At 39.8% G+C, this 27,955-nt stretch overlaps 1 protein-coding gene across 4 annotated transcripts in view; it reads right to left on the reverse strand.

Moving 5' to 3' along the window:
- The window catches only part of SPAG16 (sperm associated antigen 16), a 336,494-nt gene that overhangs the window by 157,669 nt on the left and 150,870 nt on the right, over positions 1 to 27,955 (reverse strand). For all 4 annotated transcript variants that reach the window (XM_088135583.1, XM_088135582.1, XM_088135584.1 and 1 more), the window contains 2 exons: positions 12,238 to 12,381; positions 5,082 to 5,267 (listed from right to left, as the gene is read on the reverse strand). In XM_088135583.1, coding sequence (XP_087991709.1) covers positions 5,082 to 5,267; positions 12,238 to 12,381 — 330 coding nt within the window. The remainder of the gene's footprint in view (positions 1 to 5,081; positions 5,268 to 12,237; positions 12,382 to 27,955) is intronic.

Consider the following 27,955-nt stretch of genomic DNA (forward strand, 5'->3'; position numbering starts at 1 on the left):
AAGGTCATGAATTAAGATTCGGGTGGCATGCCTACTTGTGGTATGATAAAGTTAAAGTTAATAAGGATTTTAAGAACCATTATATTAGGAATGCCTTACTGGGATCTGGAATAAATATAAGGTAAGACTGTCTCCTAATGTACCTTTGTGGTTGTCACCTCAGGAAGCATTTACTAGAAGAGAAAATGTGGGAGAAATGAAGTGGTTAAAATATAAAGATTTATTAAATTTTGAGGAGGGTGAATCAAGTTTCAAAACAAGAGAACAGTTAGAATTAGAAGCTTTACATGTCACTGATTTACTCATATGCAATTGTTTGAACGTTTTAAGTTGGATAAAAAGAATTATAGATTTGTTAATGAAATATCTTATTTTGAGACTCAACTTTGTACAAATGATGAGCATGTGTTGTTGCAGATGAATTTAGAAGATGAACAAGTCAAGGATTGTATGATTAAATGGGCCAAAAATTTTGGATACAATATCATGTTGGAGCAATGGGAAAATATGTGGAACAAAGGTTTGAAATTTACGTTGAACTATAACTTAAAAGAGAACTTTTATAAAATGATGTACTGCTGGTATTTAAATCCTGATAAGTTATCAAAAATGTATACTGGTGTAATAAATGTTTGTTGGAAATGTACACAGGGTGAAGGAATTTTTTAACATCTTTGGTGGACTTGTGAAAAGGCTAAAAAATTCTGGGACCAGATATGCAATGTTATTCAAAAAATTCTTAAAGTGAATATTAAAAAAAAACCAGAACTGTTCTTACTGGGTTTGATGGGGAAAGGATTGGAGAAACAACATGGAACTTTGCATCTATATATGACCACAGCTGCAAGACTGTTACATACGCAACGATGGAAAGACTCACAAATACCTACAGTGGAAGAATGGACTATTAAATTAAGGGGCTTGGCTCAAATGGCGAAGTTAACAGCCTTAATAAGAGATAATACTGTTTCTAAATTTGTTTCCTCATGGCAACCCTTCCTAGACTGCATGCTTGGGTCAGGAAAAAATGAAGCTTTGATTGTGGGGTTTAATGATTAGATGGTTTGTGTTGATAGAAATAATGTGAATTAGGATTAAATAGTGGTAAGATTTTAACTTTTTAAAAATTTGTACTTATATCTGTATTGGAGATAGTCGGAAGTCACTTCTTATTTTATCTTTCTATTTGATCCCACCTTTTTAGTTTTTATCTTTTTCTTTTAGTTCTATCTTCCCTCTTTTCTATATTTTCTGATTTGTATTTTAATTGTACTTTTTATATACTTTAGTAAAAGTTTTTTAAAAAAATGGAAAATAAGCTCACAGTGAGTGGGAGTTCCTAAAATAGAAGGTTTTAAAAACACAAGTGGGGGCAGAGGAAGACAGCAGAAAAAGACAGCATGTCCGCAAACAAAAAACTGCTATAGATCCAAAGCCAAAAAAAGACATATAAAAGCAATGTAAACTGGTCATCATGAAAGAGCATATACAGATTTATATAGGTGGTGGCCAGAAAGCTAAATAATAAAAAAAACTTTTCTCCAAAGCATTCAGATTAAAAAGAAGAGGAAAAAAAATATTCCAGCTGCTCAGAGAAAGTAGTAAATTGGTAACAGACAACAAAGCAAAATTAGAATACTAAGAGAGTACAAAATTCTTCAAATATAAATCATCTTGAGTTGGGCAAAGAGGCAACCAGTATGCACCCACCCTGATTAGGTATGCACCCACCTCTCTTTTTCTCATACAAACACATACATACACATGTACCAATACACCAACAAATATACATATACACACATATAGGGAGTCAAATATACATATACATATAGAAACACATCCTAGGGAGTCAGTGCACACTCATACACACAAACATATGGCCATGCCTCTTGTGGCCATAACCCGTAAAAGGCTTGGAAAGAATTCCAGAAGCCAAGCTCTTCAGATCTTTCCTAACTTGTTATTGTTTCAATCCAAGAGAATGTTGAAAAGATGCAGGGCAAAGGGGCTGGATTTATTGAAGTTTGAAGTATTCTGACTATGTGAATGAGCGTTCCTGAGATCAGGAATCTAATCTGGGCAATAAAGCAATGAAGTGAAGCAGCTTTTATAGTTATAAGAGCACAGTGATTTATTTACAAGTAATACATTATAGAAATAGGCAAAGCTTATATCCTATTGAGGAGAGTCAAAAGAGCATGTGCTCTGTGGATGCATGGCTGTGAAGAAGGGCAGAAGGTGATACCCTCCAATTAGCAATCTAATAGACAAAGAGCAGGCAAAGTGATAGACAGAGAGGGGGCACAGTAAATCTATTTCTCCCTATTGACACCTTGTGGTCAGTGGGTCATAAAGTACTGAAGTCAGAACATTGGATATGGATCTTCAATGGGATCACCCTAAAAAAACTGAATAGAACAGGATCAAATTTGGTGTGGAGAGAGAAGCCAGCAAAATCAAGTTCAAAGACAGCCTGGGGTCTGTGGAGAAAAAGAATCCAGAAAAAAAAATCCCCCAATGCAACTTTATAGGAGATCCAGTTGGGCAGCAGCTCAGAATGTTGCTGACTCCTCTGTTTTAACTCTCCCTCCCAGTCATATGACCCAGAGGATCCACAGGATCTATTGATTTCATCAAAATGTGTCACACTGTTTTCATGATGGAAGCTCCTCTGCATTCAAATAGAGGACCAATGCATTTTACAAATTATATGCCTTAATATACCAGCAAGGCAAATAATTTTAATCAGTACCCTTTAATTCAATTAATATTTCTTTAATTTTTATTTTGCTTCTTTTGTGTACGTGAGGGGTGGAATGTAGTCTCTGTCTGCATGTATGCATCCACATGTAGAAGTGAGTCACATCCATACATCTGCTGAGGTAAAGAATATTCAGGAATACCTGTAGTTTCAGTTTCAATTGAAAATTCTAGGTGACACAGTACAAGTGGGCTGTGTGCAAGGTTTGTGCGTATATTTACTAGGGGAGTACAGATCATAGGCAATCTGTTTAGATGTGGCACACTTACAACAGGGAAATACGTTTTGGGGGCACATTGCTTCTCCTTGACAAAACATCAAAGTAGAGCTAATTGGTCTCAGCTGGCCAATCCATCTTGCTAACTGTGGCTATCATGCATGCTCGTAGGCCACTGATAAATGAGTGAAACCAAATGGCCAGCTATTCCTCTTGTTAGAAATGGGGCATTGCCTTGCTTTGTGGCAAAATTTTGAAGAGGAATTTTGCTTGAATATCCCACCAAACAAAATGCCCCTTTGAAGATACACATAGCCTTAATATCAAACAAACAAACAAACAAACAAACAAACAAACCTTTTTGGGATCTAATATGGGGGAAGGGGAGGTTTAAGGTAAAATACATGAATAGTGCACTAAAGGGTGGTCTATGAACGGGCAGTTGTCTAGATATGGGCAATGTACTTTGCAAGTGTCAAACCTGTCTAGTTCTATGTAGGGGGGAACCAGGAAACATGGTAGAGGAAGGGAAGAATAAGAGCTCCTGTTCATGGCACATGGATTCCCAAACATCTAATTGCAAAATGTAGGATTACATTATGTCTTAATGCACTGTATGTATGAAGGGGTGGGATTCAAATATGTTCCTCTTATTCCACTATTGTCTGAAGCATTATTGTCCAGCAATAGCTTTTAAAAGGTAGATAACCTGGAATATAAAACAATCTCCCTCAAAAAGAGAAGATTAGACTGAAATTACCTTGTCTGCCTCTATTACCATATTCCCATATCTTTGTTTTAAAGATAATATTTTTAGGGGGAAAACTCCTAATCTTTCTTGCAGACAAATGCATTAGAACTACATTTGATATTATTATTACTATTATTACTTATTAATTTACAATCCAAGATCAAACCAATACATTTGATGAAAATTAAGAAGCCTTCTTTCTGATCATAGGAAAAGTATATAAGGTGTCAATCATATGAACAGCAAATTTAAAAAATGAACATGTTTTTAAGAGCCAGTCATATAAGTTACGATTTATATAAGTTATGACTTATATAGGGAGAAAATAAAGAAGCAGGATGGAACACTATGATTATTCTCAGTTTCACAACCTAGGGCTGTATACCAGCATTATAAGTCAACCTAAAGTATCACATCTGCACAATTGAATGAGTGCCATTATTACATAATTCAGAAACTAACAACAACAAAAAGTGGCAAAATTATGGTATTTTTCAATATATTACTGAACTGAAATACAAGACATAAAAGAAGTAAGATACTTACAAAAGGTTCTGCTTCTCAGATATATTATGGTAACAAAAGCAGTTTACATTAGAGAAAATCAGGAGTAATCAAAATACATAGTATTGTTCTGCATAGATCTTGAATACTGAGCTCAGTAAATGGGCAATAAAATATGCATGACAATCAAAATGGCCTTTGCAAAGTAATTATTTTAATAAGCCAATAAGATACAATAAATTGTGGTTTTCCTTGCACTGATGGGCAACGTACAACATCCCACATTCTCTTCTAATTCCTTTTGCAATCAAGCAGTTCTGACTTCTGTCAAACTAATCTGTCCCTGCCATGTGATTGGGGAACTGGGGCAGGACAGGATTATCAGATAGAGTCTGAGCATCCATCCATTTTTGTTCTGCTCATTTACTTAAGTACCTAGCAGTTATTTCTTAAGTTGACATAAATGTGCTTGTTTCATTTAAGGATAGAATAGCTACATTCAATTATTATTAATATATATTTTTTGTCCCTTTAAGTCAGTTTTTGACTCCAGTGACTGCCTGGACTGGTCCCTGCAGTTTTCTTGGCAAGATTTTGGAAGTGGCTTTCCCTTCCCTCCTTCCTAGGGCTGAGAGAGAGCTACTGGCTCCAAGGTCACCCAGCTGGCTTTGTGCCTAAGGTGGGACTAGAACTCATGGTCTTCTAGTTTCTAGCCTAATGCCTTAACCACTGCACCAAACTGGCTTTCTAAATTATTGTTTGTTTTGTCTAAAAACTCCACTCTTTTCTCTACTTGTTTAAATTCACACATAAAAAAATAAATTAGCAGGTTATAAACAGTCACATACCTGTTCAGGTCCCAAACTTTGCTTGTTTTATCCATAGATGCAGATGCCACAAAATTGCCACATGAATGCCAGGAACAGTCCCACACTGCATAGCTATGACCTTCTAATGTCAGAATGCAGCCGCCCTTTGTGAAGTCCCATATGCGAACTGTTGTGTCTCCACTTGAAGTAACCAGTTTGGTTCCACTGTCATTGAAAAAAAGAAATCTGATTTGCACAGGAAAGTTCTTACACAGCTGTTCAGCTAGATTTCCCAAGCCAATATGATAAAAGTCTCTATTTTCTATACTACTAGTATTATTATTACTATTTATATATTACTTTAAAATGTTCTAAGAAACATAATACTTTATAAGAATGTTCAGTATACTTCCAGTTGATTGGAAGCTGTGGAAAAGGTTCTCTATTCTTGTTTAAGTACTGAGTTAATAACAAAGTGGAATAAGGTGGAAACAAAATATAATGAACATGATCAAAGAGGAATTCAGGCTACAGTATGATCCCAGTAATATATAGGGCAGGACTGGTTCCATTTTTTAAAGCTAGGCTTTCAGAAGTAAAGTAATTTTTCTACTTAAAATGTGTAATAGTTTTAAGTAAGCACATTTTTAATACAGTATATATGAAATTATTGTTTTTAATGTTTGAAATTTATTTCCATCACAGAATTAAATTCTCAACAATGTCAGTACTCCCCTCAGAAACTACTTGTCCAATAAATTGGAAAAATAAAGAAAAAAATCTATATCTAGTTAACCACACCTGCCTATCCATCTTCATGTATTACTATTATTACATAAGATATTTCATAGAAGAGTGTAATAGAAATCTGATCAATTTAATAGAAGCTGAGAGTTAAATTCATTAGTCTGTATGAAAACTATGATTAGGCATTTTCCCAAAGGAATCTTACAGCAGTTTAGAATTTCTAGCCTTCAACTGATACTGAAAACCCCTTATTTTCCTTATCATATTCTTCAGCTTAATGCATTTTTAATATTTTGAAGGAAAAAAATGCTTTCTGGTATTTCATAAATAAGAATAATCTTTATTGTATTACTTATACATTCACAGAGGAAGATTAGTCATAGAATCATAGAAGGTGATTTAGATCACCGAGTTGAACTTCCTACTCCATTCAGGGATGTACAGTTGTAAGAGTTACCACATTCAGCGCCGAATGAAACTCTTGCGAAACACAGGTTCAGTTAAAGAAGTTTACTCAGCAAAGCAAGGGTTGGTTTCGTGCGGTTACATACAGCGGTTTTATAGGGTTCCCTCCTTGATCCGGAGTTATCCCCTTTTTCCCGCCCTTCTCCCTGTTGCCTGGGTTACTGGTTGCCCGCGGCATTCTTTCCCTCGCCCAAATGGCAGATTCAGCCGTGTTTCCCTGATTGCTGTCCTTTGTTTGTGGGGTTGTTGAGTTCGTTGGGCTTTTCTTCTGCAGGTTAAGCCAGGGCTCCTTAATTGCTTGCCGATTGCTGCGCTTCTGAGCCTTGCGGTTGCCTGGGGCGCTCAAGGGAAGCCGGCTGTGATACAAAGTATCCGCTCCTGCCCTGAGTCAATTGCTGCCACCTGCTGGCAATTAACTTGACTTCCTCTTTTCTGCTGCCTGGCCTGAGGTGGTGAAATTGACTAGGGGCGATGAAACTGAACAGCGGCATTGGCCATGCTGTGCAGGCTGAATCTGACAATAGTAACATATTTTTGAAAACTGTCTACAGATAGTCCCCAGTGAGTTCCATTCCCAAGGTCTGTCCTTAAGTTGAATTTGTATGTAAGCCAGAACAGTATTATTGTATAATACTGTATAAGTAGTATTGAGTAATCAACTTGAACCATTGTGTATTTAACTCAAATCATTGTGCATTTAACTCAAATCATTGTGTATTTAACTCGAATTTTGCTACAATAGTTCTTAACTATGGGTCATCTGTAAACCGGGTGTTCTTAACCCAGGGACGACCTGTATTCAGTGTTCTTCTAACTTACATATTTCATAAACATGATCATTAAAAGGTGATCATCACCAGTTCTAACAGACCAGTGGAGAAAAAGTGCTTCTCAGACTTTAGGCAATTCATTCTAAAGTTCTTTGCTATATTTAAAACTAAACATCTATGTAGAAATACTGATCTCAGCTATTACAGAAAGATGTAACTAGAAGAAAATATTATGTGTACCATAATGTTAAAAAAGGAATGTATTTATTTGCCAAAATTTATATGCCACCAAGTCTTCTGATTCCAGGTAGTTTATAACATACGAGATAAAATACCAACAAAAACAATAAAATCCCTTCATAAAACCAATAAATAATAAGCAAAACTATTAAAAACTACAAATAAACCCATCACTGGCTCAAATGAGTTTGAATGCTCTCTGAAAGAGGACTGTTTTAATCATCTTCTGAAACATTACCAGGTGGGGGGGGGGGTAGGGAGAAGGTGTTCCAGAGAGAAGGGGCTACTATTAAGAAAGTCCATATTTAGGTCCCAGTCTCCATGCTTTCTTTTATGGTGAGCACCCAGAGCATCCTCTCCCTATGAGATCATGTAAGTTAGGCATGGAGAAGACAGTCCTGAGGGAACAAGGATCCAAACTGTAAGGAACTGTATCACTAGCCTCTTGAATTGGTCCTGGAAGCCTACTGTCAATCAGAGCAGTTCCCACATAAGAGGTACTATTCTGTTAAACTAGCTAATACCAGTCAGCAAGTGGGCCACCACATTCTGTCTCAGGTGTAGATTCCAAGTCACCTTCAAGGGCTACACCAAGTAAAGCAAGCTGCAGAGAGGTGACAAAGGCATGAATTATTGTCTTCAGTTCTCCACTGAAGTGGAGTTCTCCACTGTTTTGTAAAGATGTGATTTGTAAAGAAATCAATTGCTTTCTACCTCCCTCTCTCTCTTTTGGGATGATGAACTAGTTTTGTAAATCTAGTATATCTAAAATATTTAAAACATTATGGAGCTTGTTCTCCCATCCCCATTGAAGTGAGACGAGATAGAAGATCTCATTTGTTCCTAGATCTCCAACTACTTCAAACTACTCCCGTATGACCATACTATAGCTAATATGTAAGTATCTTCCCTTTATCCCATTTATTAAACTTCTACTCTTAAGCTATTACTCTCAAGGCATTCTAAGAACTATGTATGTGTGTGCTTTGAAAATGACTGATATCACAAACAGATATGCGATGCTAAGGATGGATATATATGAGAGCCAGTGTGATATATTGGTTAAGGTGCTGGACTAGGAGCTAAGTTACAGTCCATAACCTTCAATGAAGAGACCTTCATCCTGCAGGGGATTGATTCAGATTGATGATTATATAATTTATATATTTGCACACAGACACATATTAATATATTAATATATAACCCACCCCCCTACTACCCAAGTGCTGCTCTGCTGTCTCATCGTGCTGCAGGTCTTCTTGGAAGGGATGAGTGAAAAATGCCAGGAGTGTATGACAAGGGTATATAATCCCAGCATGGTCACCCAAGGCAGGAAGATTATTCCAGCTGCCCAGCTAAAGCAAGCAGGCAGCTATACTGGGCAACAGCAAAATAGGAAGATGCTGGAGGTTGAAGATCACTTTAGTGACAACAGCAAAAGCATCATTTCATACTGTACAGAAGAAGTCAGTAGTAAACTATGCCTGTATTTTACCAAGAAAACCACATGGATAGAAAATATAAAATGACTGGCAATATAGTGCTGCATATTGGGCCCCTCAGGCTGGATAGCACTCAATGTGCTACTGAGGAATCTTTCTGAGTAGTAATGGTGTTTAGGATGTGGCTAGATTAAAGCCTTTCATGCTTCTTACATTCCATTCTAATTGCTGATGTTGCCATGCAGAAAAAGAAAATCCGAAGCTGCAAAGACAGAATTACAGTGGGAACTTGGAATGTAAGAAGAATGAACACAGGAAAGTTCAACACAGTGAAAGATGAAAAGAATTAATTATACATTGACATCTTAGGCATTGAGATGGACTGGAATTGGACACTTTCAGTCAGAAGATCACACTGTTTACCACTCAGGACATGAAAAACAAAGAAAGAATAGTGTTGCTTTCATAGTCAGGAGGGATGCAAGAATAATACTTGGCTACAATGCAACCAATGATCAAATAATATTAATTAGACTTCATGGACAACCCTTTAATATGAGAATTATCCAAGTTTTTGCTCCAACCCATGATGCAGAAGAAGAGGTTGATGAGTTATGAGCTGCTTCAATTTCAAATTGACAGAACATGCAAGCAAGATATGCTAATTGTGGTTGGAGATTGGAATGCCAAATGTAAAACGAGGAAAATGTAGTTGGGTTGTCTGGCTGTCAACCAACCCTACTAGGTAGATCGGACCAGGAAATCAATTCCATGGAAAGGCTAAAACTATTGTTATGGAGTTTGGCCATAAATAACAGAATCTTGCAAGTCTTACTGTGCGGTACCTCCTCCTTCTCCTTATACTTCAAGGAATTCTTATGTGAGCAAAATCAGACTCAAAATTAAAAGAGGAATTATAGCTACAAATTCCAGAAATCTCAGAAAGTAGAGAGGTTCTACAGGTAGTTCTTGTTTAATGACTGACTCATTTAGTGACTATTCACAGTTACAATGGTGATGAAAAAGTAACTTTGCAACCAGTCCTCACATTTAAGACCTTCACAGGTCTGTAAAGCAAAGGAAAGCTGAAGTAAATCATAAGCACAGTCGCAGTTTGACTTAGTAATTGCTTCATTTAACAACTGAGTTGCCAGTCCCAACGAGGGCTGTATGCACCTTCTCTCTATGGGACTCAGCACCTCTTACTACCATGTCCCAACCATTAAAAACAGTTATCTTACAGTTTACTAGAATTTCTCAAAGATAATACTTAAGGATTCAGCCTGACCATCTGCTAGTTCTGTTAGTTACCTAGGATGCAGTTCATCTTGTTGTGGGACTTTAAACTATTCCAAGATTTTTTTCACAAGTACTATTACCAAACCTTGTAATATTATTACAGTATTATTACCAAGCCAGGTATCCAACTCCTTATATTGGTGCATTTGATTTTTGTTTCATAAACAAAGAACTTTGCACTTGTCTCTGTTAAATTTCATTTTGTTACCTCCAGCATATTATTCCAACCTATACTGAAGAGAAGAGGATCTAAAACTCTTCCTTGTGCTATCCCACTTGACACCTCTATAAAAGTTGATAAAATCTCACCTAGGATGCAATTCATCTGACCCAGGGGATTTAAACTCTTTTAAAGTAACAAGGTATTCCTTTCAGAGGTAATAGGTCTGGCTACTGCTGCTGTCATATATAACACTGCTTTAAAGTCTCAGCACAGAAGGAAAAAGAAAAATAGTTTGGCGAGTTTAGTGGAGTAGTAGCAGAAGCTCTTGCCAAAGAAACAGACCAAAAAAAGGAAGCAGAAGATTGGACAGGAGGAGACTGAAGAAGTTCTTCTTTCCATCTCATGTTTGTGAGAGACAGAAAGCAAGAACATATAGAAATGTCCAAACTCTTATCTGCATACTTGTACTATAATCTTCCATGAAAATAGCTTTTTTTAACAAAAATATATGAATTGCTATTCAGTATTCTTGCACCAGAGTACAATATAAATTCTCTCTTCTGATGATATAGTTTTTTGCTGACAGATCATTCACACATCCAACTTAATAAAGATAATAAATTAAAAGTGAAAGCCAACTTCATCTTACCTCAAAATAACTAAACAGAATTGGATCTGACTGATACCTGGATGGGAGTCTACCAGAGTGTTTTAGGATTGTAGGCCTGTGGGAAGTTGAAAAAACTTTCTGGAAGAATGCAGATGGCTTCCACAGTGTTGTAAACAGCATCTAAGAATTGAATTCAAGGGACTGTACCTTTTTTAAGTTGGGGGGGAAAAACCCACAATAATCCAGAGGGTATATTGTGCTGAAAATGAGGAAATTCCATTTCAGGAGGTTCAGACACTGAAAACATTAAAGGAAAGTAGCTCATGTGTAATGTGGTAATGAGTAGAAAATCTGAAGCCCATGAAAATTAAATGCTGAGGGGACAACCAAGAGAGTGGTTTTCCCCTCTCAGGAGGGCTTTACAAAAGGGAAGGACAGTCTTAATTTTATATTTGTCTCAGTGTATTTGTGTTTTCCTCCTTGGAGGCTTGTTGCAAGCTAAGTAAGAGAAAAGCTCCAGCTGATAGCAACCAGGCAGGCATTTAGTGATTTTGGACAGCAAGCTAGGATCAGAGAAGCTTGTTGCAGTACAGATAATATTTTATTTTATGGATTGAAATCTGGGTTGTGTAAATTTGTTCTGGTGCATATGCTTGTTTGAGAACCTAGAGGGAGCCGCTAACCAGCCTTTTCCTACAATTGTTTATTCCTTTTCCTTTTTTTTCCTTTTAAATTTTCTTCTAGGTCTTTGACCTTGCTTTAGTAAAAAAGATTCAATATTCTTAGTGAATCAGTGGCGTTCACTCCAAGAAAGGGATCTGACACACCTCCCACCCAGTCAAGCTATGGAAGAAAGGGAGTTGTCTCTTACATCCTCATGGATAAATAACTAGCGGGGATGATTTCTGGCTGGTAACAGCAAATTCAGCTCTGCACAGGAATGAAGGTGTGGAGATGCCTTGTGTGGATCAGTGGAGACTCAAGCCACCACATCCTAAGTATGCGGATGTATCCCAATACATATATGTGAACAGTACAAAGGAGAGTTTTCCCCCAAATCATATAACACACTGTGTTACCTTCTGAACTAAAGAAATAAAGTCTGCTTTTCCAAAGTAACATTATATTTCTTCTTTGATTTATAATGATAGTGAAACAATTACATTCTAAGCATCAATATCTTGAATGATTGCTGATATACTATTGAGAGAGAAATAACACAATTTTCTCTGGGTAGACTGCGGAAAATATCAATGACAAAAATAAAATTGACATTAAAATAAGAAATTAACATGTATCTCTGTAACATGTATAAGACTAAAAGATTAAATTAGATGAGACCTGGAAATCTGATATACAAGGCTGTGGACGAAAGTTTATGATGTACTGAAAGTAATCAATTTTAATAGATTAAAGTCTGAAAGAATCAATGCTGGTTTCCAACACTATTTTTACTCACCTTGGATGGAAGCAGCATCCAGAAAGCCAATCAGTATGGCCTTCACCTTTCATGATAATGTTCCCATTCGGAAAGGCCCACATTTTCCATAAGCGATCATCGCTTCCAGTGACAACAATATCTTTCCTTGGATGTAAAGCCAAGCTGTGGGTAGCAAAGGGAGAAAGTGGAGATTAAAACTGAACAAAAATGATATAGTTAAGAAATTTAACTAAAAGAGCACAGAGACTATCATGACAAGAGGATGCTTAGATTCTCTTTTCCATTCTTTGCTAACTCTTGCTATCAAAAGCGGTTTTCCTGGCATGAGAAAGCATAACAAGGAAATGGGGTTGGAAATGAGCAGAGATCAACACAAAAGATGTTTTAGATCTAAAAAGCCCAACCCTTCTTCACATTTTCAAATCAGCAACCACTAGGGAACACTACTGTATTTACCATAAGGAACATGACCCTGAATTTTGACCCAAAAATCAATGTATTCCTGATATACTTTTATATGTTCATGCATATATCTGCCAAAAGCTGGAGTCCAACAAAGAGTGGGGCCAAGACAAAAATGAATTGATATTAATTGAATTGACTGATTAAAAATAATTATCTGTAAAAAGTGTCCCATTTATGAAATTAATCCCCCCTTTTCACATAGAGGTAGTCCTCTACTTAGCAACAGCAATCCCTGCAGTCCCAGTTACGTTCAAAGTCAGTGGGGAAGCCGGCAGGAAGTTGCAAGTTCCAGGCCCATAGGCAGGTCAGTGGCTGCTGCCAGGTGGGGGAGTGAGAGGGTGAGTGGGGGTATGGGGGAGGGTCAGGGAGAGTGCATGAGGGTGTGTGAGAAGCACTTGTGCGGGTCAGGGAGGGTGCATGGAGGGTGTGTGGATCTCAAGAGTACTCGAGATGCGCCATGTGGGTCGGGGAGGATGTGTGGGGGTGCATGAGTGGTGCTGCGCAGGTCGGGGAGGGTGTGTGGAGCATGAGTGCAGAGGGGCTGGGGGAGGGTGTGCAGGTTGGGGAAAATTGCAGTCTTCCCCAGCAACTTGCAATCTTCCCTGCCGGCTTCCCCTTTGACTTTCTGAGGAAGCTGGCATAGAAGGTTACAAATGGCAATCATGATTGCAGGACACTTGGCAACTGGTCATAAGTGCGAATGGGTTGCCAAGCACCCAGATCACAATCACGTGATTGTGGGGGTGCTGGGATGGCCACAACTTCAAGGACTGGTCATAAGTCTTCTTTTTCAGCACCGTCGTAACTTTGAACAGTTACTGAACAAATGGTTGTAAGTTGAGGACTACCTATACTGTTACATACAGAAATACACATACAACCTCCTTCTAACAAAAACAACAAAAGGGGGGGGGGAGAATAAGATGTTACCAGGATTTTGTCAGAACAGGTCAACGGAAAAGAACTGTTACCCCTTAAGGCATGTGCTTCAGGAGATAACACCCATGCTATATATCAGTTAGAGCTAATGTTTATAAAACATTGCAATGATATACTATTCTATAAACAGAGAGGTGGTGTGTGTGTGTCTCTGTGTATTAGAGCAATCCCAATATTCTAGTTATTACAGGTCCAGAAATCAATTCTTGGGGGTGGGGGGGAGCTTAGATTCATGGAGTTGGAAGAGGCCATTTGGCCAACAAATCTACTACCAGCTCAGTGTAGGAATCCAAAGTAAAGCATCTCATACAGATGACTTTCTAGCCTCTCTGGGTAATTGATTCCACTGTTGAACTTCTCTTACTATTAGGAAATTTCTTAAACATTCAATTGTAATCTCCCTTCCTGGACATTACATCCATTGTGCTCTGTTTACCATCCTGAAATGATGAAGAACAGGTATTTGAAGAGTGTTACCATATCCACTTCAGTCTTCTCTTAAAACTAAATGTCAATCAGATTGTTCATTCTCTCTTCATAAGACTTAGATTTTAGTCCCCTGATCATCCTTTTCAACTCTCTGTGAACCTTCCAAACTTGACTGAATCTTTCTGAAACAGTAGTTTCCAAACCTGGAAACCATATTTAAAGTAGGGTCTGATCAAAGTTGAATAAAGTGGAACATTTTCTTCCTGGAACTTGGAAACTTTACTTCTTTTGATGCAACCTAAAACTGCATTTCGTAAGCACATCACACTAATTTATATTCAGTTTCTTAAGAACAAAGATCTTTTTCGAAAGCATTGTTATTAAGCTAGGTCATCATCCTTAAGGGAAGAACTTTGCACTTGTCTCTGTTAAATTTCATCCAGTTCTTTTCAGCCTATTTTTCTAACCTATCAAGACTGTTTTAAATATTATTTCTCTTTTCTAGAATATTACCTATACAACCCAATTTTGTGTCAACTGTAAATCTGATAAGCATTCCTTCCATCTCTTTATCCAAGTTATCAATTAAAAAATATTGCACAGTACAGTACAGGGCCCAGAAGTGATTCAACATCTCACTCCAATTGATGAGGAATATTATATAAGTACACATTTCAAACCAGTTGTATATCATGCCATCTAGTCCAGAACTAACCTGCTAATACTATGTCTGCAGCATTCCCACAATTTACTACGGAAGTTAATATATTAAAAAATGAGATATTAGTCTTCTAAAACTGGCTCCTGACAAGTCCATGCTGGTTTCTACTAATAATTGTTTCCAAGCTGTTACAAATCAATGTCATTATGACCTCCTCCATAGTCTTCCTGAGGATTATAGTGTCAGAGTAACTGGCCCATTGTTTTTTGGATCATCCTCTCCCCACCCCACCCACTTTGAAGACTACCCAGTTTCTTCAGGACCCTAGATGCTATTCACTTGGAGATTTAAACTCTTTCAAAATAAATACATTCCCTGACCATGTTTCTTTCTATCTCAAGCTTCAATCCTGATCTTTGGAGTTACCTGGTGGAGCACTCTCTCTTCTTGTGGAGAAGATTGAAGAAAAATAAAAATTGTCTAGCTCTCCCCAGTGGTATCCACAGCAGCTGTCACTGGCTTTAAAATGGCAGGCACGACTGAATAATTGAAGTTGCAATGAGTGCAACTTTACAAGTTAAAAAGGGGGAGGATTTTGGTTGTGTGATCACCCACCAATCTGAAGCCAGTGACTGATGCCCTGCTCTTCCTTATTTTTGTCTCCTGTTTCTATTTTCTATTCTCCTCTGAGCAGCTGCTATATGAATTCTTGTCTCTTCCTTAAATTTTGAACATAAGCTTTTTTGTTGTTCTTTGCCAACCTCACTTCATTCTGAGCTTTATTTTTCCTGACAGAAATAGGTACCTACTGTCAGGTTCAGCCAGCGCGGCATGGCTAGGAACTTGCCCAGCCACGCTTTAGTCAGTTTCACCGCTCGAGCACTAGCGAAGAAAGAGGAAGTGCGAAACCGCAAATTAATGAATGGGCCAGCTGGCGCTGCTTTACAAACTGCAAGCGGATGCCTTGTGTTAACGCCAGATGGCCGCTATAGACAAAGGGGAGAGCCGCTGATCGAGGAAGAGCAATCAGGTTCCTGGCTTTGCGCAAAGACCCAATGAAGACAACAACCACACCTGCAGAAAACAACAATCAAAGAACAACAGAATTGGGCTGAACCTGACATTCGAGTAAAAGGGGGGATTACAGTGGGTAATCTGTAATCTGCAATATGTAATATGTAACCTAGCAATGGGGCTAGCAGGGGATTGGGATGACTATAAATTGTGTGGGAAGATGTGCCAAGCCAGTCCTGGCTTTGTTTGTAACTGCTGCGTTACGCTTGAGTAAACTTCTTTGTTGAACACACGTGTCACGAGAGTTTCTCTAGACGAATGGGGTAAACCTTACATAAAGCCAGGACTCCCCATTGAGTGCTACCTGGTACACACCGAGGAGCGCTCACCCTCTTTCCCTGCAGCCAGACTGGAGAGGAACCAATTGACGGCACCAGGAGATGGCCAGCGATGGGGAAACCGCTAGCCAATGGGGCAACCAGAAGCCTGGATCCGAAGGCGCGATGGCAGGACTGGTCCAGTGCGAAGGGCACACTGATGCAGCCGAGAGGGCGCTGGAGGACAGGTGGTTGTTTAGCGGGGGCAAGGGCCCTGACGGATTGCCAGGATGGAGGGTCATGACAAGTTGTGACTTGGGACCCGAGACCCGGGAGCTGGAGGAACAGCTCACCTGACTGGAGGCCAAGATCGAGCAGTGGATGGACGCCGTCCAAGTGATGCTGCAGACCATACTCTGGCGGGGCAAAGCCCCTAAGGCAGAGATGCAGGCGAAGGAGGAATTGGGCGATGCCAGCAGCGGCGAGGGCACGAGCTCGAGGAGCCGTGCGGAGCCCAGACCAGAGGTCATGCAGACGGGGCCAGTGCCAAGCGAGAGGAGAGGACCCGCAACCTCAGCCAGTTTGCGGGACACCAGGCAGGCGTTCAGCGGCAGGATGGAGCCAGAGGGGTCGATGGGACATGAGGCCACTGGGAGCCACGGCGAGGGGTCCAGGACCCAGGAGCCGGAGAAGAGGCTGGACCAGCTGGAGGGGGACCTCCAGCAGTGGACAGCCATACCGGGCATGTGGCAGGCATTGCATGGCAGACCCAGAGCCCTGGCTGGGGCAGCTGCAGAGGGCGGCGCAGAAACAGGGACTGGTGCGAGGCCCCTGTCCAGGCTGGTGGCGGTTGTCAGCCTGACAGGAAGCACGACAGAGAACCAGTGGGCAGCAGAGACACCCCGGTTCAGGAGCTCGAGGAGCAAGCTCTTGGGGGGTCCCAAGCAATTAACCTATTCCCGTATGCAGGATAGGCTCCACTCGGAGATCCGGGGGAGAGCACCCAGCAGGGATGACCCGGAGGCTCTAGCAGAGTGGAGCTGGCTGATGGGGACGGCGGAAGCTGCCTGGGACCAGGGAAAACAAGAGACTTGAGCCCCGATACCAACCACGCCCGACTGCAATGAGGCAGTGCTGAAGGCGAGGTGCAAGAGCCGATGGCAGAGGCTTGAGGATGGAAAGGCCTGGCAGACTGCAGGTACTTGCTACCATTGCGGAGGAAAGGGGCACCAGATGGTGCAGTGCCCCTCGAGGCGGGGAGCCCGGACGCACTGCACAGAGGGAGGGGGCCAGCGACCTCCGGCTACAGGAACCCCCGACCGATCCCAGAAGGAGGCAGCAGCTCGCAGAGCGGCATGCAGCGGAGCTGGCTGGCTCACGAGGAAGTCCGGCTCTGCAAGGAGGGGAGAGTGAGCCAGCGGAAGACGACGAGCGGCTACGCTGAGGCGCACCCCAGATACTAATGTTTCTGAATATGAAACACATAATTATATACAACTTCAAAATTCAGCCAAATCTTATTTGAGATGCTTAGAATGCAATGTATATATTTTTAAAATTCCCCAAAGTGTACTACACTTCCCAAACCATGAATCCTGCCATTCTTTAGTGTTTCTTTTAAAAGTCTTGTTTTTTCATTAAAAAGTAGTTTCCCCCCCCCAAAAGACTTATAATTTCTACCAAGTCTGGTTGCTGAAAATTACAAATATAGCATATCAGAGAAAATAAGCTCTTGCTATTGGAATATAATGCAGGATGTACAATTCATAGAGTTTCCTGCTCTTTAGTTTAATAAAATCCTCCTACAGAATGCTAAAGTTGTTCAAAAATTGTACAACCAGAAGTGAATACTACTTAATTAGTAGCTGGGGGAGGAGGAAGTGTCACAAGTATGCTAGGGTTGCCTCTTGAAATAAGAAATCACATTCATTCTCCAGAAAGTACCACGTGTGTAACATTAATTAGGTGTTTTATTCAGCATTGTTAAAAAGTTTTATTTCATCTTTTTTCACAGGGTCTTCTTAGGGCTTTGCAAGCTTTGGATGAAATACTTCAGACATCATTTAAGTGCAGCAACTCTCTGCTATTCATTAAATCAATGTTTTTTCAAACTTCCATATGAGCCTGAAAAAGATTTGCTGCTGCTGCTTTAAGAACTACATTAACTTTAATGAGTGGACTCCTTAAAGCAGCAACAGCTTTTTTTTTTAGTCAGCAGAGAAGCCTGAAACAAAGTCTTCTTTAATGTACATCAAAGAGGAGCTGAGCTTGCCCAAGTTCTGAAGTTTTCTTCTGAATTATTTTCAAAATGTGTACAACTCCACTAATTATTCCAAATGCAATGGTTTTGTAGGTTTAAATGAAAGTACATTGAGATTTCCTGTGATATAAGTGTACTTTCTATCTTTCTTTAACAGAAGACTGAGTCTGATCATTAGGCAATTTTGCCAAGGCCACTGCTTTTATATTTACCTGGCGCATTTATAAACCTAATGAGAAATTTAATTCTCTCTGAGCATGGCTTTAAAAGGACACACTTGGGTGAAAATATTAAACAAACGTTTAAGAATTTGGGTTGCAAAATATAGAGGCTAAGCAAATTCAAAAAGAAATGTCTTTCTCCTGTCATTATTATTAAATACTATTAAATATTAAATTTGTTAAGGATGAGTGATATAGCCTAAGATAATACCTCTTAGGAGGACATTTTGCACTGTAGACATGATGCATTTTTTGCCTTATTAAGGCATTAAGGTAATACAATACACATAGCCTTGGAACTTTTACTTTTGTTGTTGTTTTTGGTTCTGTACCTGCATTGCACATGTGCAGAAACATCTGCCAAGCCTTCCAGTAGTTGACCAGAAGTCTTGCAAAAGGTTTCTGTGCATGTGCTGAACATGCACAGAAATTTCTTCTGGCTTTTGGAACTTTCAGAAGTGAGGAGAAGGGAAGCAGTATAGCTGCGTTGCTGCTAGAGTGGAGAGAGTATGTGCCAGGCCCAGCCCGAGAACAACAGGGAAACAATCCAACTAAGAACAGTTCTTTATTGCTTACACCATATAGACAGAATCTTGCCAGACAAAATCTGTACTATGCTAATCTAATAGATATACTCTGGGAGAATCTAGGGAGTGGCTATCTTAAGTCTCTCCTCCTTCCGATGTGCCTGCTCTGGACTATGTTGCCTCTTGTCTCCCCCCTTTCCCTCCTGGAATGCGCTCCCTCCTTCCTGAGGGAACCCGGATCTCTACTATATTCCATCACACACACACACACACACACCCCTTCATAGATACATTCCATCACAGTGCGCACTGCTTTTGTGAAACAGCTTCACAGGAATTCTCTCTACAAACTTTCACTTAGGGGTGGCATTCATCTGAGGTTTTGCACAGGCATAGTATCTGTTCCCCACTTCTCATTATTACATATTGGAAAGTGGTTTACAATCCGCAATTACCAGACAAAAGACAAACAATAGATTAAAATTGTATAAAAATAATATATTTGGGGAAGAGGTAAGTGAACAGAGAAGAAAAGGTGGCTCCTTTTCTTCATCTGAACTAAGGCAGGACAGTCAGCAGGTGGCACAGAGTTGGGCTGGAGGAAGAAGGTAGGGCCTCAAGGATCAACTGTTTATAAGAGAAAGACCTGGTGTAGATCAGCCTTCACCTACTTGTTGCCCTCCCAAATGTCTTGAGCAACATCTTTTATTTTCTCCAGACAATACGGCCATACTGCTTGGAAATAACAGAAGTTGCAGATAAATACATGTGAAATGTCTTTCAAGCTGAAGAAAGATGGCCTGAAAAACTACTTTGTGGGGTGAAAGCCACTGCTGACCTTTGAATGGTATGTCAGGGCTACACTCCAAAAACTAGTGGGTGGGTCTAGGGCCCAAACTACAATTAATTTCATTTGTTTTCATAAGAGTTAAAAGTATTAACCTCCAGTAATGCATTTAGTAACTTCTTCATTCTGTCACATTAAAAGTTACAATTTGTTTAGAAGTTCTGGAGGGGTTCTGGAGAAGTTCTAGGGGTTGTAGCCAAGGCAACAGTTACCTTGGAGCCTCAGTTTGGGCTCACTGGTACTGTACAGATAAGCAACTTGTTTTTTGTGGCACGGTTTTGAGGATACTTGTGTGTTTAAATGTTATTATGTGGTAGAGAAATATTAAGAAACCAAAATTCTCAAACTGCAGCAGTCTAATCACAAAAGGCAAACCTCTCTGCTATGCTGTTTTTCCAGGTACCAAAAACTGGTTTACAACATGATTACTGCAAACTGGTTGTGATAAAAACAATTTTTTTTTTGCTATTTTCTTTGCTACACTGCTATTGCAATGGGTAGGATAAATGTATGCGAATTTTTTAAAAATACTTTCCTTATAAAATACATGTGCAAGGGATAAGCTAACTGCACAAAGTAGGAAGTGTGAGAGAGAAGTTAAATGCACAGTCCACCAATGGTGGAAAGGGAAGCAGACCAAGCAGAAAGCAGACAGCAAGAGGCCATGCAAGTGATGTTTTCCAGCTGCATCTTTCACCCCCCCAAAAAAGTGGATTTTTTTACCAGAGGAAGAAGGAACTAGCCTAGATTTAGTTAAAAGCTGCAAATAGCCGCATCCATTTGACCTGCAAATTTCTTCCATAGTATGTAATTTCTTTTACTTACTACTCAAAAATAAGTTTTCATTGAATCTTAATAATTCCTTACCCCAATAGCCTCAATGTTTTCTTGTCCTAACCAGGGCAGGGAGCTGGATGGGTAGGTTTAAAGCTATATTTTTAATGCTGAATTATAATACAATAAGATTTTAGTACTATGTTTGTAATGGCCCTAGACATGGTTGCTACCATTGTTTTGTATTACGCAAAACTCACAGACTACTGGAGGCTGAACCCAGGTAAATGTGGGTATATGTATTAACTTACATTTCAAACAGACGTGACAACCTTGAGTCTGTAAGTTTTGAGTTACTATTTTTTCAGAAGTTTTAAATAAAACTAGCAATCTCTGTACAATTGCAGAAAGACCAGATAGAATGTTCAAATATGAAACAAGCAGATAGCAAAATGTGAAGTACAGATACTGTGGATTCAGAAAGTCATTTCCTTCAATTTAAACTGCCAATTACAAAATACAAGTATTTATGTATACATCCATGGAGGTACACAAATATACATGTTTCTTGGAGCAATAAAAGAAAAATATTCCCACATGTAACTTTGAAATTAAAATGATGTAAATTGTTTTTGTAGCAGGTATTACTTTGTTATGGATTAATATTAATCAACATCATCATCATCATTATTAGCAATTCCTGGTCTTCTGTTGCATGGCAGCTTTTTCATGGATGATTATAATCACTGCATCAATCTGTACATAGAGAGAATGTGACATGAAATCTTACACTTGGCAAGTTCTGAATATAGACCACACATACACATATATGGCATACAAGTAGTCCTGGAGTTACGATGGCAATTGGGACTGGAATTTCTGTTGCTAAGCAATGCAGTCGTAAAGCATGGTGTCATGTGACTGCATTGCTTAGTCATGGAATCCCTGCAGTCCCTGTTGCTGTCATTAAGTGAGGATTGTGGGTTGGTAAGTAAGCACCTCCTCGCAACTTCCTGCCAGCTTCCAACAATGAAAGTCTGGAGGAGTTGGCAGAAAGTTGCAAGTCCTAGGGCAGGCAACTTGCAAGCCAGCCAGCCAGCAGGCAGGTAAGTGGCTGCTGCTGAGTGGGAGAGAGAGCAAAGGGATGTGTGGGTGGCCGGGGAGGGTGCACAAATGGCTGGGGAGGCACAGTGCAAGCGCAGCAAGGCTCGGAGAGGATGCATGAGGGTGTGCAGGTGCTGGGGAGGCATGGTGCACGTGCAGCAGGGCTTGGGGTGGCTGCTGCTGGGTAGGGGAGGGTGCACAAGGGTATGCACAAGTGGGTGGGGAGGCATGGCACAAGCGCAATGAGGCTCGGGGAATGTGCATGAGGTGCATCAGTGGCTGAGGAGGCATAGTGCGAGCACGAGGCTCGGGGACGGTGAGTGAGGATGCATGAGTGGCTGGGGAGGGTGTGCAAGTGGCCAGGGGAGGTGCAGCGTGAGCGCAGCAAGGCTGTAGGAGGATGTGCAGGTGGCCGGCAAGGTGCAGTACAAGCACCTTGGTGCTGGGGGAGGGTGCACAGGTGGGGGAAACTTACCTGAGCAATTTGCGACCGTCCCTGCCGGCTTCCCCATTGGCTTTGCTAGTGGGAAGCTGGCAGGGAAGGTCACAAATCATGATCACAGGATTGCGGGATGCTGCAACTAGTGCGAGCCAGTTGCCAAGCACCCAGATTGTGATCATGTGACCATGGGGGTGCTGAGACGGCTGGAACTTTGAGGACCAGTTGTAACTGGTTGTAACTTTAAATGGTTGATGAACAACTGGTTGTTAACCAAGGACTACTTGTAATTCTAAATTAAAAATGCAGTATTAATCTGCCACTTGAAATGTCTTAATATCAACATGGAATCCATTACTTTTTTAAAGAGCTTCTACTTTGAGAGTTTATTTTCTTTTAGAATGAAGCCATTTCCAGCAGATTAGGTTCATATAGTGGTTGTTTGGATCCTACTCCCCCACCCTATCCTCATTTCAGCAAACATACTCTCCACATGCATAATGATGCTGCTGAGAGTAGAGAAATAAGCTAGGGTCCCACTCCTGGCCTACTCCTATTATACTTCCCATGTATAAAACAAACTATGTACTTGGTAGAGTGAAACTGCAACCATGGCAAAAGAGAAGAGCATACAGGCCCAAGAACTACCTCCAATTTTGCCATGTTATAGAGCTCTCTTCCAGGGCAAAGGGAATGGGGTCTTTAATCTCCAAATGTTCTGATTTCAAAGATTTGTCTCTCCTTTTTAAAATTAACTATGGAGAAATTATTAAAATTGAATTCTAGCTTAGACATGGATTAAATCCTATTACATTGTCCTCTATTCCTAAGGGGCTTTAGGAATTTATTTATAAAACTGAAACAAATACTTTTTATAATTCTTCTTTATAGTTTTGAATGTATCCCCCTCCCCCATCAACTATAAGTTGAAAAGGAATTGGGACAAGTGAGATGGGAAAGAGGAAAGGAATGTGACCAGAAATGGAAATTGCCTAATACATATTACCGGTTCTAAATTGTGAATAAATTCCAATTAACTGCATTCACACAACTCACTGAGCCAAAATCAGAAAAACCACATTTTAACATAATATTTAATTACAGTATTATATTAAAATTATTAGAAATTTATTGCAGACTTTTTATAATGTCATCAAAATTAACATGTCAACTATTCAAGTATTAATAAGAGCAGAATTTTATATAGCGATATAATTATTGTTGTAGACACCAAGCATCTAAAGCAGATTTCTTCATATTTTCTGGTTCTCAATACTTATTAAACTCTGGAATGATGTATTAAAATATTTATCTCTTTAAAGAGATACATCTACTCAGAAGTAAGTCTTTTAAGTTAAGTAGAATTTACTCCTAAAGATATACAAGACTAAAAAAATGGTTTCTTTGTTTTGTTTTCATACATTTTGAATATTTGAGAATTTGAAAGATTCATTTGAATTTGAGAGAGGCATTTGAGAGATCTAAAAACTACTTTAGATTTAGTGGATGTTATTATAAAAACATTTCCTTTAAGGTCAGAAGAATTACAGTTTATTGACATCTACAGGAGTAACAAATTATAGGTTATAAAAATGTTCAACAACTTCATAAATCACGTAATGATCTGACATGACTATATTGCAGAAAGTCAATAATATTCTTATTCCATCCATCCATCCATCCATCCATCCATCCATCCATCCATCCATTTCCTGGATGCTATTCCAACAGAATTAATTTTCCTTGCCTGTACAGGTAGTACTCAACATTCCAGAAGCACATCTCCTAACAGTTTTGTCTCCCTGTTACCTGGCACTAGTGTTCAAGTTAGTGTTGTATGAGTTCAAGCTTAAGCATGTACACTTTGTGAACCCTATGTGTATTTTGATGAATTTGGGGGGTTGCAATGGAAGGAAGCAAGAAGAGTACTAGTCATTACATAATAATTACTCCCTCCGGGGAGATGGGTGGCATACAAATTTAATAAACAAACAAACAAACAAATAACAACCTAGTGATTTGAAGATTTAAAAAATCAAATCACCAAACAAAAAGGCATAGCCATCATGTGTCTCAGCTGAAGTGGCGGAAGGAAGATATATCTTCCAATATAGCTGTCCCAGCAAAGATGTTGTTGTAACCAGTATGTCACCTGCCCCCCTTGAGAGGAGGCAGAGGTAAGTAAGTGGTCAGGAAGGACTAGGTATGACAGTTACATTTGTCCAAAAAGAGATTGTAAGTTAAGAAAAGTGACCTCAGGGCATGATTTAGTAACTGTAGGGCAATAGCTATCAGGCACAGGCTTTACCAAATCATTTAAACCCTGGCTTGATTATCTATGTGGGATTAAGGGAGGTGAACCTAAAACAAAGTCTCCTTATCTCAAATATGAGCACTGGAAACTGACAGGCAAAGCCAAGTAGAGGCCTCAGAATGCCCAGTCAATCAAATAAAGAGGACTGAAAAAGGCCAATATCAGGCTAAGGGTCTTTGCTGTCTACAGGAAATTTTGATTGGCACAGAATTTGCTGCTTCATTGGCAATCTCTGTGCTGCCTCTACTGTATGCAGGTTCTCACACATTCCTCTATGTTGCTCTTCTGATTCTGCATGTGCAGTAACTGATCAGCAGAGCCCTTGGTTGATTCCTTTGGCTTTGTTGCCTGCTGTTTTCAGGAAAACCATTTGCCTGCCACAGTAGACGGCAGGATGCCAGAATGGGGTAGTGCTGGTTACAGGATTCTTCTCACTAGGCTCCTTTCTGTGCCCCTCTCTGGGGCCCTATTCTGTCATAAGCAGAACTGAATTTTTTTAAAAACAGTTTGAAGTTATAAGGGGAACTGAGTCACAAGTTGAAATTTAATTTAGCCCACTGAACTACCCCACTAATTTGCAGATGGAAAGGATGTGAAAAGATCAGTTTGGAGGCTCAACGAAAATACTAGCCAAGTATTTTAGCCAATAGGGCTAATAGGCAGGGCCTTTGTCCACATGGAATTCAATTACATTAAATAAAGGTATCAGGTATACCAAGCATTTGATCCCAATGACTACTTAGCCTACCATTCAGAAAAAATCCACACACACATGGTACAAGAATCCCTGCAATCAGGTGGTACTGATAATCATGTGAAGCTGGAAAATGGCCAAAATGATCTATATGAATACCTTTTAAAAAGACAATATTGCTCCTCTCAGATACCTTGTGATGTATACCACATTTAACTGCATAGTGGCTGAACAAGTAAAGCACTAACTACAAATAACTGTATACCTGCCTAAAGTCCAGTGCAGGATATAACTTCCATGGCAGAGGTAAACAGGCTGGGGTTGCTCCTTATCATCATCACCTTTGACTTGGATGAGTTTATCATGCGGGACAGAGGAAAGACACTGCTTCACCCCACTAGAGGGAAGGATGTCAAGCAAAGAATTGCCATCTTGCACATGAGAACAAGTGTTAGGATACCTTGATGTTTGCTCTAGACATACCTGTGAAATAGGAGCTAAGGCCTCCAAACAGTGAACCTGAGTCTAAATATGCACTGCAACCATGATCCATGTGGCAGCCTTCTTTGCAGCCACACTAGTCACACTCATTCCTAGGGCTTGAACCACACAGGATTGGTGAGCTGAAACATGTTGAACAGACACCATTTAGATCCCAACAAAGAGTGTGTAGTGGCCATGTTTATTTACTTCAGGGCTATTTTTAGAATTCACACAGTCATGCTGCAGAATTAACCTCCAGGAAGGGTAAAATTCCTGTAGGTGCTTGCACAAGCATTTTGTGAACTGTCAGCAAGTCTGCTAATTATGCACTGGAGTCTCCAGACAGAGGAAGTTTAATTTCCTTAGTAACAAATGCTAGCTCATGATTAAAGGAGCCACAAACATAATCAGCTCCAACTTTGTATTTAAAAGAACTGCTGTATATATTAAAACCACTGCCATCTGTGCAATATCTTCCGACATACATTTGCAAAGGTAGCTCACCACCCTGAAATACAGAAGAGAGTATAGATAGATCACCTTGAGGTGTAAGGGCATGATCAAAGAAATATTTAACTTTAGGGATTAAATTATTAACACCCCACATTCCCCAGCAGAGATAGAGAAATCTTGTTCACAGGATAATGCTCTGTAGGCAGCTCCAAAAAGTGGAATACCAGCATGCCATGAAAGCATGCTTTTCCTGCCAGGAAGTATTCCTAAACAAAGGCTGCAAGCTGTCCAAACCCTTTTATTCAGGATTTAAGTTTAGTTCTGGCTGGGTCACCATGACTAATCAACATTACGGTGAAACCAAGAGAATCTCTTCAAAAGCAGTTTTCTCTGCCTGCTAGCATGAAAGCCATTTTTAAAAACTCTGCAATTCCAAGAGAATAGTAGAGTATGCTGTTGCCAATGGTAACAGGAGTAGCCAGGCTAGATAAGAGAATACAATGGTCTATACAGAAAAGCAAAATGTAATAGAGATGGCTCCCTGCCCAGGAGAATGCCATTATAAATCAATAGACTTCCTTCAATGGATAAGGGGAGGGAAGAAAAAAGTTGTACTGTTTATACTTTTTTTTAATACGCTAAAGTTCAGGAATCATGAATGATCTGAATGGTAAAAATTAGAACAATAGTGACTTGGCCACACACAAGTGCCAGGAGAAGCTGTAAGAGCCATCAGAGTGCACTGGGGCCATCAAAGGAATATTCATTTCTGAAGCACATTTTGTGTAAGCAATCAAGCTGAGAAAGCAGGAAGCGGCAGTTCCCAGGCCAGAATGAATGGTTATAACAACATCAGTCAGTTGTTTTCCAACGCAATCAAGAGAACTTGCCAAGCTTCAGTTGACATGGAAAGATGGGAGAAAAAGGCCTGGAATTTAAATCCAGGAGGACATATATAATAGTCATGATTTCTGAGTTCAGTAATGGAAAAATCTTCTGTGTGGATGTGGTTTCATTCTTGTCTACCGTAGAGAAACTCATCAATCCAAACCAAGTATGGAATCCTTCTACTAAGTAAGTCAGGTATTGGATAGTGGACTATGTATCTGAAAGCCAAAATTTACACTTAAATATGGGGTGAAGCTTGACACTTAATTTTAAGTGCAGAACTCACTGGGTCCAAGAGAGCATCCAGCTATGTCTGTGAAATGGGAAGCAGCAGATTTAATAAGGTATTGCCTTTGGTTGTTTTATGGAACAGGACAATAATATCATGAAAAGTTTTAGAAAAGTATCCAGAGATTGGCACCAAGCTTCTGAGTGCAATTTGGGAAAAGACAACAAATCTTTTATCTTGGGTATAAGGACCTTAATTAGGATAACCATAATAAGGCAATAAGACACAAATGTCAGAGATCCCAAGAAATAGGAGATGCCAAACTGATAACAAAAGGAGGATTAAAAGCAAGGATGAAATGACTATAAAAGCAGCCAGATATGTTCAATTATGTTCTTCATTGCACAATGAGGAAAAACATCTCCTTCTGCTATCTCTACCCCTCTGTATTAAATGGAATTTTATCTCGTTAGATATGCTGAATTAAGCAGTCAGGTGGTTGCATTGTAGATATTGCCCACTCTGGTCAGATTGTTGTTGTTACCCACCTTGGCCTGTTAGTCTAGGTCCAGGATTTGGGGGCTGAGAATGCTGACCTAGAGAATTATATTTCCTGTGGTGTGCACATTTGGATTCCTTCTATAGTCAAGAAACTGAGCCTGTGTTTTCACGGAGGCA

The sequence above is a fragment of the Python bivittatus genome, unplaced genomic scaffold (assembly GCF_059951505.1).
Source record: "Python bivittatus isolate LINGU-HERP-01145 unplaced genomic scaffold, Pbiv_v1 ctg000200_np1212, whole genome shotgun sequence".
NCBI lineage: Eukaryota > Metazoa > Chordata > Lepidosauria > Squamata > Pythonidae > Python > Python bivittatus.